Below are 15,919 nucleotides of genomic sequence, written 5' to 3'. Positions count from 1 at the left end.
TTTAATGTGTTGTGTACAGTGTGTCTATCTAGGGATGGTTTAACTTATTTTTGTACACTAGAGGGCACTATATGTTGGGTCAATGGTCACTGGTCACATAAGTAGCACTGGTGACCAGTATTGATAGGAATTCCGAGTCTATTTGGCCCCATTGACATAGAAGAGCCAGCTCAGTTGACTCTAAAACGGCTCTTCATTCAAAATGCTTAAAATTCGAGCTAGAACCATGGAAAAATGTCAAATCTCCAATGTAATGTGCAAGAGGTAGGCTACTATTATGTCAGATCGTGAAATGTGCATTCAAATAAATGTTAACCTGGTCAAATTATTAGATGGGCCACAAGCAAATTATGCTTTTTTCATGCACTCAAAAACTTTGCGTGGACCAGATTGAGTACTCTCCCAACTATTTACTGTTTCTGCAGTGTGGATTCACCATCTTCAGATAATTATTTTGTAACTTACCTGAAGAAAAACTGTTGTTTTAAGCTCAAAAGCAGTATGCAAATCAGGGAGCCAAACAAATGGCTCTTTCACCTATGCGAAAGCTGGAAAGCTTTTGGAAAGCTGATTCTTGTGGACGAGTCATGAACCGCTCTCAACCTGTGCCAGTGGCTTCTCAAAGGGAGTCACCACTACACTTAAGGTGACCAGATATCCAGAAGGACTTAGAACCCTGTCAACACATTTTCTCTTGACCTGGAGAAGGGCTTTAACAAGCTATGAAGACTCCCCGTGCAGGTGCCTCTTGTGAGTTACAGTACAGTATATGTGTTTCACTTCGAAGCCATCTGTGCCCAAGAGAGCAACTCTTCTACCTGGTGTCTGTATCTGATCAGACACACATCAGGTTTGGGCTCAATTGAGAATTTGGGAATTGACTCCCATTCAACATATGAGTTGAAATTCAAATTGAATTGGCCACACCCCACAGGATGAAGAATATACATTTGAGTTTGAGTTACAGAAAGTAGAATTGAATTCAAATAAACGCCACTCAGTCTTAGAGCATGACAGTTTCATTGAATCTGAAATGTAGTATTTTCCCCATACTGAACAGAATTTAAGCGATTCATTAAATATAATAACTTAGAATATTTTCATTCGGGTTTGGTTTTCCTTGATCATTCATATGAAGCTTATCCTGAAAATCAATTGTTTCAACAATATTTTAGATGCATGTATATAAACATATGTTTGACGTTTTATGTACAGAATGTATATTTGTATAGACTACATCTAATATAGAATAGAAGAGGAATTTGAATTTCAAAATGCAATTCAAAATGAAATTCTGTATCCTGTATCCTACTACTTCAGTTCAAATTCAACACACACACACACACACACACACACACACACACACTCATTACGAGAGGCAGCTCCTGTCCAAGATGTTAAGTTCAAGTTATTTGGTAGAGCAAAGGCTTTTTGCTTTGTTGACTCTAAAGAAAAGATAAGGGTGAAATTGCAAAGGGATTTCTGAAGCCAACTTACAGTGCCTTGCGAAAGTATTCGGCCCCCTTGAACTTTGCGACCTTTTGCCACATTTCACGCTTCAAACATAAAGATATAAAACTGTATTTTTTTGTGAAGAATCAACAACAAGTGGGACACAATCATGAAGTGGAACGACATTTATTGGATATTTCAAACTTTTTTAACAAATCAAAAACTGAAAAATTGGGCGTGCAAAATTATTCAGCCCCTTTACTTTCAGTGCAGCAAACTCTCTACAGAAGTTCAGTGAGGATCTCTGAATGATCCAATGTTGACCTAAATGACTAATGATAAATACAATCCACCTGTGTGTAATCAAGTCTCCGTATAAATGCACCTGCACTGTGATAGTCTCAGAGGTCCGTTAAAAGCGCAGAGAGCATCATGAAGAACAAGGAACACACCAGGCAGGTCCGAGATACTGTTGTGAAGAAGTTTAAAGCTGGATTTGGATACAAAAAGATTTCCCAAGCTTTAAACATCCCAAGGAGCACTGTGCAAGCGATAATATTGAAATGGAAGGAGTATCAGACCACTGCAAATCTACCAAGACCTGGCCGTCCCTCAAAACTTTCAGCTCATACAAGGAGAAGACTGATCAGAGATGCAGCCAAGATAACCATGATCACTCTGGATGAACTGCAGAGATCTACAGCTGAGGTGGGAGACTCTGTCCATAGGACAACAATCAGTCGTATATTGCACAAATCTGGCCTTTATGGAAGAGTGGCAAGAAAAAAGCAATTTCTTAAAGATATCCATAAAAAGTGTTGTTTAAAGTTTGCCACAAGCCACCTGTGAGACACACCAAACATGTGGAAGAAGGTGCTCTGGTCAGATGAAACCAAAATTGAACTTTTTGGCAACAATGCAAAATGTTATGTTTGGCGTAAAAGCAACACAGCTGAACACACCATCCCCACTGTCAAACATGGTGGTGGCAGCATCGTGGTTTGGGCCTGCTTTTCTTCAGCAGGGACAGGGAAGATGGTTAAAATTGATGGGAAGATGGATGGAGCCAAATACAGGACCATTCTGGAAGAGAACCTGATGGAGTCTGCAAAAGACCTGAGACTGGGACGGAGATTTGTCTTCCAACAAGACAATGATCCAAAACATAAAGCAAAATCTACAATGGAATAGAATGGCCAATGGAATAGAATGGCCAAGTCAAAGTCCAGACCTGAATCCAATCGAGAATCTGTGGAAATAACTGAAAACTGCTCTCCATCCAACCTCACTGAGCTCGAGCTGTTTTGCAAGGAGGAATGGGAAAAAATTTCAGTCTCTCGATGTGCAAAACTGCTAGAGACATACCCCAAGAGACTTACAGCTGTAATCGCAGCAAAAGGTGGCGCTACAAAGTATTAACTTAAAGGGGTTGAATAATTTTGCACGCCCAATTTTTCAGTTTTTGATTTGTTAAAAAAGTTTGAAATATCCAATAAATGTCGTTCCACTTCATGATTGTGTCCCACTTGTTGTTGATTCTTCACAAAAAAATACAGTTTTATATTTTATGTTTGAAGCCTGAAATGTGGCAAAAGGTCGCAAAGTTCAAGGGGGCCGAATACTTTCGCAAGGCACTGTATATACTCAGCGCAATTCTGACTTAAAGAGCAAGTTAGAACGTACTCTTACAATCACATAGCCTTGGTAAACAGTAGAAAAACATCTGAAAAGGACATTTGTGTGAGGATGTTTTATATGCAGTATTTCACTTGCCATACCAAAGGAAGGAGAAGTGAACACACTAAACGGCAAACAACTAGCTATTTAATAGAGATGATATGATGTATTTTACTTACTGCATCAAAAAAAGTAAAAGTGAAGACACAAAGAAAGTGTCAGACTTATTGACTTTCCTTAATACACGGGAGAGTCCGGCTCCATCAGGGATTCTATTGACTGGTGGCCTTGGCGTATTTCCTCATGCTTACACACATCATTGCTCCATCTCTCTGTATTGGTCCCACCATGGCATTCCATGTGTGTCTCTTGCGCAATAGGGTATAATTAGACCTAGCATGCAGCTGTACATCATCAATGGTTGGCTTTTTATTTTGTACCTTTATTTAACTAGGCAAGTCAGTTAAGTACACATTCTTATTTTCAATGACTGCCTAGGAACAGTGGGTTAACTGCCTGTTCAGGGGCAGAACGACAGATTTGTACCTTGTCAGCTCGGGGGGGTTTGAACTTGCAACCTTCCGGGTTACTAGTCCAACGCTCTAACCACTGGGCTACCCTGCCGCGGGAGGAGTTGTGATTGAATCTGGGTTGGAGTTATTGACTGTGGCGTTGCACAATGAGCTTTCTTCTCCCTTCCACTCAAGGCTACGTCTGTAAACCTATCCGATTAGCCTCTTCGTGACGTTCTGGGAAACTAGACACTTCCTGACGCTCGGGAAAACTAGACCCACCATGCATAAAGAACTTTGGTGGACATGCCGAAGGTTACTCTCACACTTCAGCTCCACTATACATGTCGCTTTGCCATCAGTGTCGTGTCAATGTGACGTTCCAACTGCTACACAGAGCGTGCAGTTTGAGAGTGGAGAGGAGCAGAGGGGAAGAGCATCTGTATTCTATTTTACCCTAATGTACCATACCATATTCATCCATTATGTGTAAGTACAATAGCCTTGGTCCAATTTTTCGCAAGTGCTCATTAAATTATTGCTAGTGGTTGTACAGTTCACTAAGTATAGGTCATCCTCACACATGGCAGTGGACCAACCGGAGCAGAAAATCTGAACCTGCCGAGTCCCTTGAAACACATACATAAGACATGTCTACACATAACACTTAGATAAGAATTCTGCTTTCAGAATACGATGATCGCATTGAAAAGACAGCTCTAGACGCACAAAAGCAAGAGGCACCTTTTTATTTTAAATGTTGAGGAAGAAATTGATAAAACACTGAGGGTAATTACCCTCAGACAAAGGAACTCATTGACATATTTAAGGAAGCTGATCTACAACACATATTTAGAAGCAAGTTAAAATGCAATGTTTTTCTAGCACAGACTGGAATATGTTCCGGGATTCATCCAACTGCATTGAGGAGTCACCATTTTCATAAATAAGTGCATCAATGACATCATCCCCAAAGGTATATATGACCGTACGTACACATCCAAAACAGAACCCATGGATTACAGGCAACAACCACACTGAGCTAAAGGCTAGACCTGCCACTTTCAAGGAGAGGGACACTAATCCGGATGCTTATAAGAAATCCCACTATGCCCTCCGATGAACCATCAAACAGGCAAAGCGTCAATACAGGACTAAGATTGAATCTTACTACACCGGCTCTAATGCTCGCCGGATATAGCCGGGCTTGCAAACTATTACGGATTACAAAGAAAAACACAGCCGCGAGCTGCCCAGTGAAGCGAGGCTAGCAGATGGGCTAAATGCCTCCTATGCTCACTTCAAAGCAAGCAAGAAGAACTATTAATGAGAACACCAGCTGTTCCGGACGACTGTGTGATCACATTCGCCGTAGCTGATGTGAGTAAGAGCTTTAAACAGGTCAACATTCAGACTGTGGGGTGGGGGGGGTGTCTCGGAGGGTTGAGGGGCAGCTGTTGGGGAACTGTGGGGGGATCTAGGAGGGCTGGTAGCCTGGCGGTTAGGAGCTTGGGCCAGTGGCTGATGGATCGCTGGTTTGGGTCCCCTCTGTTGACCTTGTGGCAGATCTGTCTGCGTGCCCTTGAGCAGGGCGTTGACTCTGGTTGCTTCTGTGTGTCACTCGGAATGGGAGTCTGTTAGATGACTAATGTGATGTAGTTGTTGAGCGGCTTCCCTGCAAGTATATTGTATGTTTTAAAGGTCAACATTCAGACAGATTTACCAGGACGTGTACTCAGAGCATGCGCTGAGCAACTGGCAAGTGTCTTCACTGACATTTTCAACCTCTCCCTGACCGAGTCTGTAATACATACATGTTTCAAGCAGACCACCATAGTCCCTGTGCCCAAGAATGCCAAGGTAACCTCCCTAAATGCCTACCGCCCTGTAGTACTCACATCTGTGGCCATGAAATGCTTTGAAAGGCTGGTAATGGCTCACATCAACACCATCATTCCAGGTTCCCTAGACCCACTACAATTCGCATTCTGCCCCAACAGATGCACAGATGATGAGATCTCTATTGCACTACACACTGCCCTTTCCCACCTGGACAAAAGGAACACCTATGTGAGAATTCTGTTCGTTGACTACAGCTCAGCGTTCAACACCACAATTTCCTCAAAGCTCATCACTAAGCTAAGGACCCTGGGACTAAACATCTCCCTCTGTAACTGGATCCTGGTCTTCCTGATAACATCTGGGGTGGCCTAAGGGTAGGCAACAACACATCTGCCACGCTGACCCTCAACATGTGGGCGCCTCAGGGCTGGGTGCTTAGTCCCCTCTTCTACTCCCTGTTCACCAACTCCAACACCTGATCACCGACAATGATGAGTGCCTATAGGGAAGAGGGCAGAGACCTGGCAGTGTGGTGCCAGGAAAACAACCTCTCCCTCAATGTGAGCAAGACAAAGGAGCTGATCGTGGACTACAGGAAAAGGAGGACTGAGCACGCCCCCATTCACATCGACAGGGCTGTAGTGGAGTGGGTCGATAGCTGCATGTTCCTTGGTGTCCACATCACTAACAAATTATCATGGTCCTAACACACCAAGACAGTCATGAAGACGGCACAACAATGCCTATTCCCCCTTAGGAGACTGAAAATATTTGGCATGGGTCCTTAGATCCTCAAAAGGTTCTACAGCTGCAACATCGAGAGAATCCTGACTGGATGCATCACCGCTTGGTATGGCAACTGCTTGGCATCTGACAACAATGCGCTATTAAAAGGTAGTCAACTTTCCTGCCATCCAACACTGCTAAAAAACTCTGAAACTGCAATGACTACACCAACTACACCACGGTGATCACGAGATTTAAATAGACAACTGGGATCTCTATTATTAAAAAAAAAAAACGTTAAAGGGAAGTTGCTAGGGAGCATGGGTCTTATCTCTAGTATCTTAATTATAACTTTGGCGATTGCCAGAGGCAGTCTCTTGTTGTTGAGAACTTAATAGACAGTGTAATACAGTAGGTATGCCATACCGGGTTTAAGGTGAAAGTTAGAGCTGGTATGGGGCGCTTCGAAGTGGCTGTATATTGTTTCACCCAGAATCATGGGCACAATGAAGAATAAGTCATAACTGCATGTGGCCATGTGAGAAGCAATAAGGTTGCATGCACTGCTGTCATACAAAGCGGAATGCAGCTTTTCTGTATTGTACTGTAAGTTAATATCTTAAACATTCTGTATACAGTGCCCGTTCAGTTACTGAAAGGGTGTTACTGGACAGAAGGTGTAGGGGGTCAACAATCTGAGCTACAAAAAGGAACAGCAGACAAAGACTACAGTCGGGATGAAAAATGATCATAATTGCAGTCCTTCTTGGGCATTGCTGTCCTCTTTCTGGAAACTTTAAGAATCTATCAACCAAAACAACCAACCCATTCCAATAGAAACCTTTACTACAGCAAGCATATATTCATTTACATCGCAACACTTCCTTTACATTTCCCCCCTATCAGATATTTATTCCTCTGTCGTGTTCCAGTTTCAACGACAAGCCAGATTCTACATGTAAAATCTAATAGATGCTAATCTATTGCGCCCCGTCTTCTACTCTTGGCTAATGATGGTATTCATAGACTCCCTCCCACACAGCTGCCACAGTCTAATGACCAGCAAATTCATGCTACCAAAGATTAACTATGTTTACTGGGAACAGTTGCTGTTTCAAATGGGTTCTTCGGCTGTCCCCATAGGAGAACCCTTTTTGGTTCTAGGTAGAACCCTTATTGGTTCCAGGTAGAACTCTTTCAGATTCCATAGAACCCTCTGTGTAAAGAGTTCTACATGGAACTCACATGTCTGACTCCTCTCTCTCTTTCTCTCTCTCACACACACACGCACACACACACACACACACACACACACACACACAGGTTTTTCTGCCTGGAACCTAAAAGGATTCTTCAAAGGGTTCTGCTATGGGGAGAGCAGAAGAACCCTTTTAGGCTCTAGATAGCAAAACAAATTGTATGAGCGTATGATACAAATATCACAAAAAAAGGTGAAAATAGTATACTGTAATAACAGATCAGACAGACCACGTGTGAGTGGTACTTGCAATCTTGGCAGTATCTAGTGTATAAAGTTGTACAATAGCTAAAGGTAGTGGCACTCGACAGAGGCAGCAATTTATCTACTGTATCTATAAAGCCTCCTGTCCAGAATCAAACTGCACAATACATTAGGTATCTGACTGCAGGACATAGTTGGAATGCTTTAAAAGGTTCTGTAGCAAGTTTTTATCCTCAAGAGTAAATCGCCTTAACCTCAGGTGTGCCAGATGCTTTGGAACTCTGATGAAATATTGATGAGTTTAAAAGATTGTGTGTCAGTGCAATTGTTCTGGTACCGGAATTAACAAATCCCATGGCCAATTTCCCATGGGTCCGCGAGTGGATGCATTGTTATAATTTATCAGTAGAATATCATTACACATTATTAATAGTTTGCATTGGAATAGGAAATCAGCTGGAAGATCTGTACTGTTATTTATATTCCATAACATTTTCAGAAGAGGCGGAGTAGGCAAGTGGACATTAACGATGTAATGGCCAAGATGGAAGGTACAGTACTTTGTTCAAATGGCTAGACATAAAACTGTGAACACACTGTTACAGCTCTCATCTGGGTGATTTCCCTGACTGAGTTATTTGGCAGACACATAAAGTGTCGGCTATTACACTACACTATGGAGTTCATTACCTGTTTTAGGCAAAGCATTCTACGAACTTGATGTTGGCGCCTCTCATCGCTTTGCTATCATCAACTTCTTTCCCTTTAAGACATTGCATTTCCTTGTTCTATACTCACAATGTGCTTTTAGTTATTCACAGGCCACGTGCTCTCATATGAGAAAGTATGGTAGCGACTTTAACCCAACACTACGTCCGGACCTCTTGGCGTAATGGTTATGGTGTTGGCTTGACAGTCGCAGAGTTCCGGTCGGCGCTACCCCCCCCGAATTCACTACATTGGTGTCAAAAGTGGCGTGGCGCCTGTGTGGCCATCAAAAGAGGTGAGAGTCTTGGTACAGAGAAGCGTGGGGACACTCTCTCCCAGAGGAAGGAGACAATGTCGTGGCCTTAAACTAACACCTAGCAACCTCAGTAAGAGGTTCAGACCTGTTGCCGTAACAGTTAAGGTGTTGGCTTGACAGTCGCTGGACCCGGGTTTGAGTCCAGGTCAGGGGGAAAAGTATCATTTAGAATAAGATGAAGGATGTCACCCAGAGTGGGGATCCTGAAAATAGACCACAGACACAGTACATTAAACATTTACTAATCCATCAGACAATAATTTATCATACAACCTCCTGTGCATCTAACATGGGTACTCAGACAGTGCATGATTAATTGCTTCATGAAATACGGTGCTCTTTAAATATTGCAAGCAGACATGGTTTCTGAAGCACAAGCTCTTGTTGTATTTCAAAATGCACAGATAAATGTGCCAAGAGTAGGCGAGACAACTCAATTAGACTGTCATAACTACTCTCGAAAACACTGCATGATTAGCCGTTTGTGTTAATATCACTGTAGGCTATTAAAAATCTCTCCCTCTCACACACTCACACAGAAACACACGGCTGTTGCGCTTTTTCCCTCTCTGTAAGGTTGCCGTATGTTCCAATACAATAGTCGCCTACTCGGCTACGCCACTTGCATACGCTATTAACGTTGGCTGGATCTGAGAATGTAGATGGGAAAAACGTTCTAATTACATTTTGGAGAATACTAGGGCGACTCGACACTATTTCAAGATAGTCAACGGTGTACTGTTCTCACACGCGTAACACAATGGATCTCTCATTTATGGCTGCGCAGGTAAGTCTGTGACATTATTGGTATTGGTAATCAAGAAGTTGTGTGGTTTCCATGCAATTATCGGCTAATAATTATTAGAACGAATAGGCCAAATGCGTTGTCAAAAGCTTGCTAATGTGCTGAAGGCAGTAAAGAGTAAACCAGTTCTATATGGCGTCTGTATGGGTTATTTATTTCCTACCGACATACGCACGAAGTTTCTCTCTCGCCGATGAACTTGATTTTGTCACCAACAAGCTAAAATAACCTTTCGCGGATAAACAGGTGTAAACACGCATCCCACCCTAAATCGTGTGAACAATATCGGTTTTTAAACCGACTGTAATACAACTTGTTGATTTTTTTTCAAAATATAACATTTGGTCGCTAGGCTTCAGGAAACGATACGATTTTAGCACGAATTAGATTAGGCTAAAGTTAGTACATGTAATCATATAAAAAACTTAACACACATGCATACATGTTTTCATCCATTTTCTATTATTTTGTCCACGCTGATGTTCCTCTGATCACCAATGCAGTTCTTATATTTGACTGAGATGTCAGACAACTTTGTAATCAACAGGATAATTAAAGTAATCAAATGTAATCAGTTCAGATGAGATATATGCAATTATAATAGACTTGGAGTTGATCAATATCTATTAAGATAGGCTATTCTAGGTATTATATGGCAGGCTACCATGCCATAGTGCAAATATGTGATTTGCAATGCGAAATGTAATTATCTTGAACTTGTAACTCCGCATAACGACTCTAATAAATGAAACATGACAATAACACACCGGACCATGGACAATGTTTACGATTCACCATGATTTTCATTGCTAGCCTATTTACATTTCTCTGATTATGAGTGTCATGCCCTAAGGGCTGCACATGCATGCAAATTTATATTTAGAAAACATGAGCGTCATTAGGGTGGGCAAGGGGAACCCCCCCAAAAAAATTGTCTCAAACTTAGCTTAAATTTAAGAAAACGTAGGCAAACATTTTGTCAATTCAAAATGATGTGCTTGCTCAAGTTGTCTCATATAATCATTCAACTATAAATTATTATTTGGGCATCTTAACTAAAAAAGGCTGTGCAACTGGTTACAGACACACAGAGTGCTTTTTATTTATTTTATTTATTTTACCTTTATTTAACCAGGTAGGCAAGTTGAGAACAAGTTCTCATTTACAATTGCGACCTGGCCAAGATAAAGCAAAGCAGTTCGACAGATACAACGACACAGAGTTACACATGGAGTAAAACAAACATACAGTCAATAATACAGTATAAACAAGTCTATATACAATGTGAGCAAATGAGGTGAGAAGGGAGGTAAAGGCAAAAAAAGGCCATGGTGGCAAGGTAAATACAATATAGCAAGTAAAACACTGGAATGGTAGTTTTGCAATGGATGAATGTGCAAAGTAGAAATAAAAATAATGTGGTGCAAAGGAGCAAAAAAAATAAATACATTAAATACAGTTGGGAAAGAGGTAGTTGTTTGGGCTAAATTATAGGTGGGCTATGTACAGGTGCAGTAATCTGTGAGCTGCTCTGACAGTTGGTGCTTAAAGCTAGTGAGGGAGATAAGTGTTTCCAGTTTCAGAGATTTTTGTAGTTCGTTCCAGTCATTGGCAGCAGAGAACTGGAAAGAGAGGCGGCCAAAGAAATAATTGGTTTTGGGGGTGACTAGAGAGATATATCTGCTGGAGCGTGTGCTACAGGTGGGAGATGCTATGGTGACCAGCGAGCTGAGATAAGGGGGGACTTTACCTAGCAGGGTCTTGTAGATGACATGGAGCCAGTGGGTTTGGCGACGAGTATGAAGCGAGGGCCAGCCAACGAGAGCGTACAGGTCGCTATGGTGGGTAGTATATGGGGCTTTGGTGACAAAACGGATTGCACTGTGATAGACTGCATCCAATTTGTTGAGTAGGGTATTGGAGGCTATTTTGTAAATGACATCGCCAAAGTCGAGGATTGGTAGGATGGTCAGTTTTACAAGGGTATGTTTGGCAGCATGAGTGAAGGATGCTTTGTTGTGAAATAGGAAGCCAATTCTAGATTTAACTTTGGATTGGAGATGTTTGATATGGGTCTGGAAGGAGAGTTTACAGTCTAACCAGACACCTAAGTATTTGTAGTTGTCCACGTATTCTAAGTCAGAGCCGTCCAGAGTAGTGATGTTGGACAGGCGGGTAGGTGCAGGTAGCGATCGGTTGAAGAGCATGCATTTAGTTTTACTTGTATTTAAGAGCAATTGGAGGCCACGGAAGGAGAGTTGTATGGCATTAAAGCTTGCCTGGAGGGTTGTTAACACAGTGTCCAAAGAAGGGCCGGAAGTATACAGAATGGTGTCGTCTGCGTAGAGGTGGATCAGAGACTCACCAGCAGCAAGAGCGACCTCATTGATGTATACAGAGAAGAGAGTCAGTCCAAGAATTGAACCCTGTGGCACCCCCATAGAGACTGCCAGAGGTCCGGACAACAGACCCTCCGATTTGACACACTGAACTCTATCAGAGAAGTAGTTGGTGAACCAGGCGAGGGAATCATTTGAGAAACCAAGGCTGTCGAGTCTGCCGATGAGGATGTGGTGATTGACAAAGTCGAAAGCCTTGGCCAGATCAATGAATACCGCTGCACAGTAATGTTTCTTATCGATGGCGGTTAAGATATCGTTTAGGACCTTGAGCGTGGCTGAGGTGCACCCATGACCAGCTCTGAAACCAGATTGCATAGCAGAGAAGGTATGGTGAGATTCGAAATGGTCGGTAATCTGTTTGTTGACTTGACTTTCGAAGACCTTAGAAAGGCATGGTAGGATAGATATAGGTCTGTAGCAGTTTGGGTCAAGAGTGTCCCCCCCTTTGAAGAGGGGGATGACCGCAGCTGCTTTCCAATCTTTGGGAATCTCAGACGACACGAAAGAGAGGTTGAACAGGCTAGTAATAGGGGTGGCAACAATTTCGGCAGATAATTTTAGAAAGAAAGGGTCCAGATTGTCTAGCCCGGCTGATTTGTAGGGGTCCAGATTTTGCAGCTCTTTCAGAACATCAGCTGAATGGATTTGGGAGAAGGAGAAATTGGGAAGGCTTGGGCGAGTTGCTGTTGGGGGTGCATTGCTGTTGACAGGGGTAGGAGTAGCCAGGTGGAAAGCATGGCCAGCCGTAGAAAAATGCTTATTGAAATTCTCAATTATGGTGGATTTATCAGTGGTGACAGTGTTTCCTATCTTCAGTGCAGTGGGCAGCTGGGAGGAGGTGTTCTTATTCTCCATGGACTTTACAGTGTCCCAGAACTTTTTTGAGTTAGTGTTGCAGGAAGCAAATTTCTGCTTGAAAAAGCTAGCCTTGGCTTTTCTAACTGCCTGTGTATAATGGTTTCTAGCTTCCCTGAACAGCTGCATATCATATTTTAACATAGAATGTTTTTTAACTTACATACAGTACCAGTGAAAATTTTGGACACACCTACTCATTCAAGGCTTTTTCTATATGTTTACTAATAGTGAATACATAAACACATTGAAATAACACATATGGAACCATGTAGTAACCAAAAAAGTGTTAAACAAATCAAAATATATTTTTGCCAAGAGTGTGCAAAGCTGTCATCAAGGCAGAGGGCGGTTACTTCGAAGAATCTCAAATATAAATATATATTTTGATTTGTTTAACAATTTTTTTTTGTTGCCTACTACATGATCCCATATGTGCTATTTCATAGTTTTGAGGTCTTCACTATTATTCTACAATGTAGAAAATAATGAAAAATCCTTGAATGAGTAGAAATATGTTGTAATATTATATGTTATATATGTTGAAATATTTGACTGGTAATGTATATTAGACATACATGTTTACATTGTGCATGTTAATTTATACAGTAGTTATTATTCAACATGTCCTCACCTGGGATTTGAACTCTCAGACTCTTGGTTCTTGGCATTCCAATCTTCCAGCTTTGCCACCATATCTGAGTTAAGTGTCAGTTTATCTAACTATTCTCTCACCATTGATATTATTGACTTATTTCAGCAATTGTAGGTTTTTCTGTGTAGTTGTCTGCTGTTGGTGGGGCATATTAATCTGTTTTAATGTTACTCCGTAATCACTGTGATAAATACAATAGTTTTGCTTGAGTGTACCTTTAACAGAGCTGAGATTTACTTTGAAGAGCAAAGTGTAGCAATGCAGGTGAAATAAGTCATTGACATGAACATGATTGTGGTAGCAAGAAGATTGGAAGAGGTTGTGAGTTCAAATCCCAGGTGAGGATGTGGAATATTAATTACTGTCTACATGTCAAATATGAAAACATTGTATGCTAAAACAATAGTTCCCCCACAGGCTTTTTTAGGTAAGTCATATTTTTGAGTCAATTTTAGCAAACACATCGTTTTAAGTTGACTGAATTTCTGCCTATGTTTTTTAAAAGATGGAGCTAATTTTGCGCCAACTGTTTGTTTTTAGTTCAGGTAACACTTGGGCTGAAAGAAGTGGAACCAGTTAATAATAATTTGTTGAAACCAAACATATTACAGTGTGTGGTGTTAGCCAGGCACCTGATAACTTGGAATGTAGAGCGGTATCAGCTGAATTCTCTTGTATTTAGAGACTTTCTGACAGGGATGAAATTTTTTAAATCCTCAGTAAAGCTGACTATAGTATCTCACAAAGCCCAGATTGAATGTGTTGGTCAACACATTATGCAATCAACAAGCAGAACTTTCAGGTTACTGTAGGGAAATACAAAATAAAGACTGATATTACTGAATCATACGAGTATAACCATGAGCTACGACGCCATCATATATCTTCATGTCACCACTCATTCCCCTCAACATCCATCCATACAGTACTCATCAAGGACACATCCTCAATCATCTGTCAACTACAAAACAGTATTAATCAAGGCTTTCTCTGTTGCTGTGGGTGTTCAGAGTCTAGGTCTGGGAGGTCATGTGTCGGGAAATATTTAGGTGGTTTTCCTCCACGGCTCTAGACAGCTGTGCGACGGTGCGAGGAAGCGATGGCTGTTGGGAGGACGGCATCGGTAAGATAGAGATGGTGACACAGCTCTGCCTGCCACGTTGAGAGAGCTCTCCATTAGTCTCTGAGCTGGGCGCCAAGTTTCTCCGCCTGACTTCTCTTACGACGCTCTCCGCTCTGCTCAGTGTCATCTCGCCCTCGATGCCCTGGCTGACAAGCAGGAGCTAGTCACTTTCACATTAATGCTGGAGAGCACACTGAGATGCTCCATTGCCATATTGTTCCAACATGGGTCTGCTATGACAGAACTTGGTAACTATGCAGGCTTAAGCATAAGCACTAACTGCCTCAGTTTCTCACTTCCCACTCTTATTACGTTACTCCCATTCGTATTACATGAGTCACATTCTGATTACATTTCTCTCTTCTGTCTCCTCATGCCTTCGTACACAAAAAAAAAATGCTGGGTTAAAAACAACCCATCGCTGGGTAAATAGTGGACAGGACACACGTTGGGTTATTTTTGACCCAGCCAGTTGTGTCATTTAGTAGGGTTATTGAGCCATGATCCACCGTGTCAGATCAGAACACTGGAAGTTCGTGGCTCAGTAGTCGCATGGCATTCGGGTCGTTATTTTTGGTCCCCGGTGAGAGTAAATGTCATTACGGTTTAACTGTTTTGTAGTATTGTCAAACGCATTAAGGGTGAGCACCGACACTTTTGTAGTTTATTGAAGCTTACACAAGTTGAGTTCCTCAAGTTCCTATGCATATTCCAGTGTTGGGATAGTTACCAATTTGTTATGATATTTAAATAATGTTATTAATTGTATATTTAAACTATGTAATGTGCAAAAATATTGAAGGGAAATTTAAATGTGTACAAAATTGTACAAAAATAATGAACAGGAATGACATTTACTCCCACAGGTTGCCAAAAATACTTATCGTCGCCAATAGGCCATTCTTCCTGCAAATAACTTCTATAGTTTAAGCCTGTGGGGGGGTTCTACTAAGCTAACATGTGGAATTGTTTTAAGATGGTCATATGAAGGATCATTTAGATATTTGATTTGGAATTTTAGGATCCCTTTAGGTATAAAAACAAATATTTGATGAAACATTGAATTTGGCCTTATTAGCTATTAGCCCATAAACGCATTGAATAACAGCATCATACATGGAAAAACAAAACTAAAGGAATTTTGTTTTTGACGTGTCTGTCCTATATCTGAGGGATATAAGAAAGATCAGGAAACTTCCATATATACTTCCATTCATTCATTTTACTGGTACCGGGCTACCTTCAGGCGAGTCTTGTGAGGCTTAGGGACATCCTAGAACAAAACAGTAATCACAATAGAGGAGTCATAATAGTTTGGCAACCCGGACAGGAAGATCACGTCAGTGACTCAACCCACTCAAGTGACGCACCCCTCCTAGGGACG

At 41.5% G+C, this 15,919-nt stretch overlaps 1 protein-coding gene across 2 annotated transcripts in view; it reads left to right on the top strand.

Annotated features, from left to right (window-relative positions):
* The window catches only part of LOC110529793 (uncharacterized protein C14orf132), a 45,894-nt gene that overhangs the window by 14,502 nt on the left and 15,473 nt on the right, over window positions 1-15,919 (top strand). The window contains exon 1 of one of the 2 annotated variants that reach the window (XM_021612326.2): window positions 9,222-9,482. The exons of the other annotated variant lie outside the window; for it this stretch is intronic. Within the exon in view, the coding sequence (XP_021468001.1) occupies window positions 9,456-9,482 (27 nt within the window). The 5' untranslated portion in view covers window positions 9,222-9,455. Of the gene's footprint in view, window positions 1-9,221; window positions 9,483-15,919 lie in introns of those variants that run through there. 2 annotated transcript variants of the gene reach the window in all.

This window comes from Oncorhynchus mykiss, chromosome 8 (genome assembly GCF_013265735.2).
Source record: "Oncorhynchus mykiss isolate Arlee chromosome 8, USDA_OmykA_1.1, whole genome shotgun sequence".
Lineage (NCBI taxonomy): Eukaryota > Metazoa > Chordata > Actinopteri > Salmoniformes > Salmonidae > Oncorhynchus > Oncorhynchus mykiss.
Note: the sequence above shows the minus strand (reverse complement) of the source record. Positions and strands in the feature narration are given on the sequence as shown.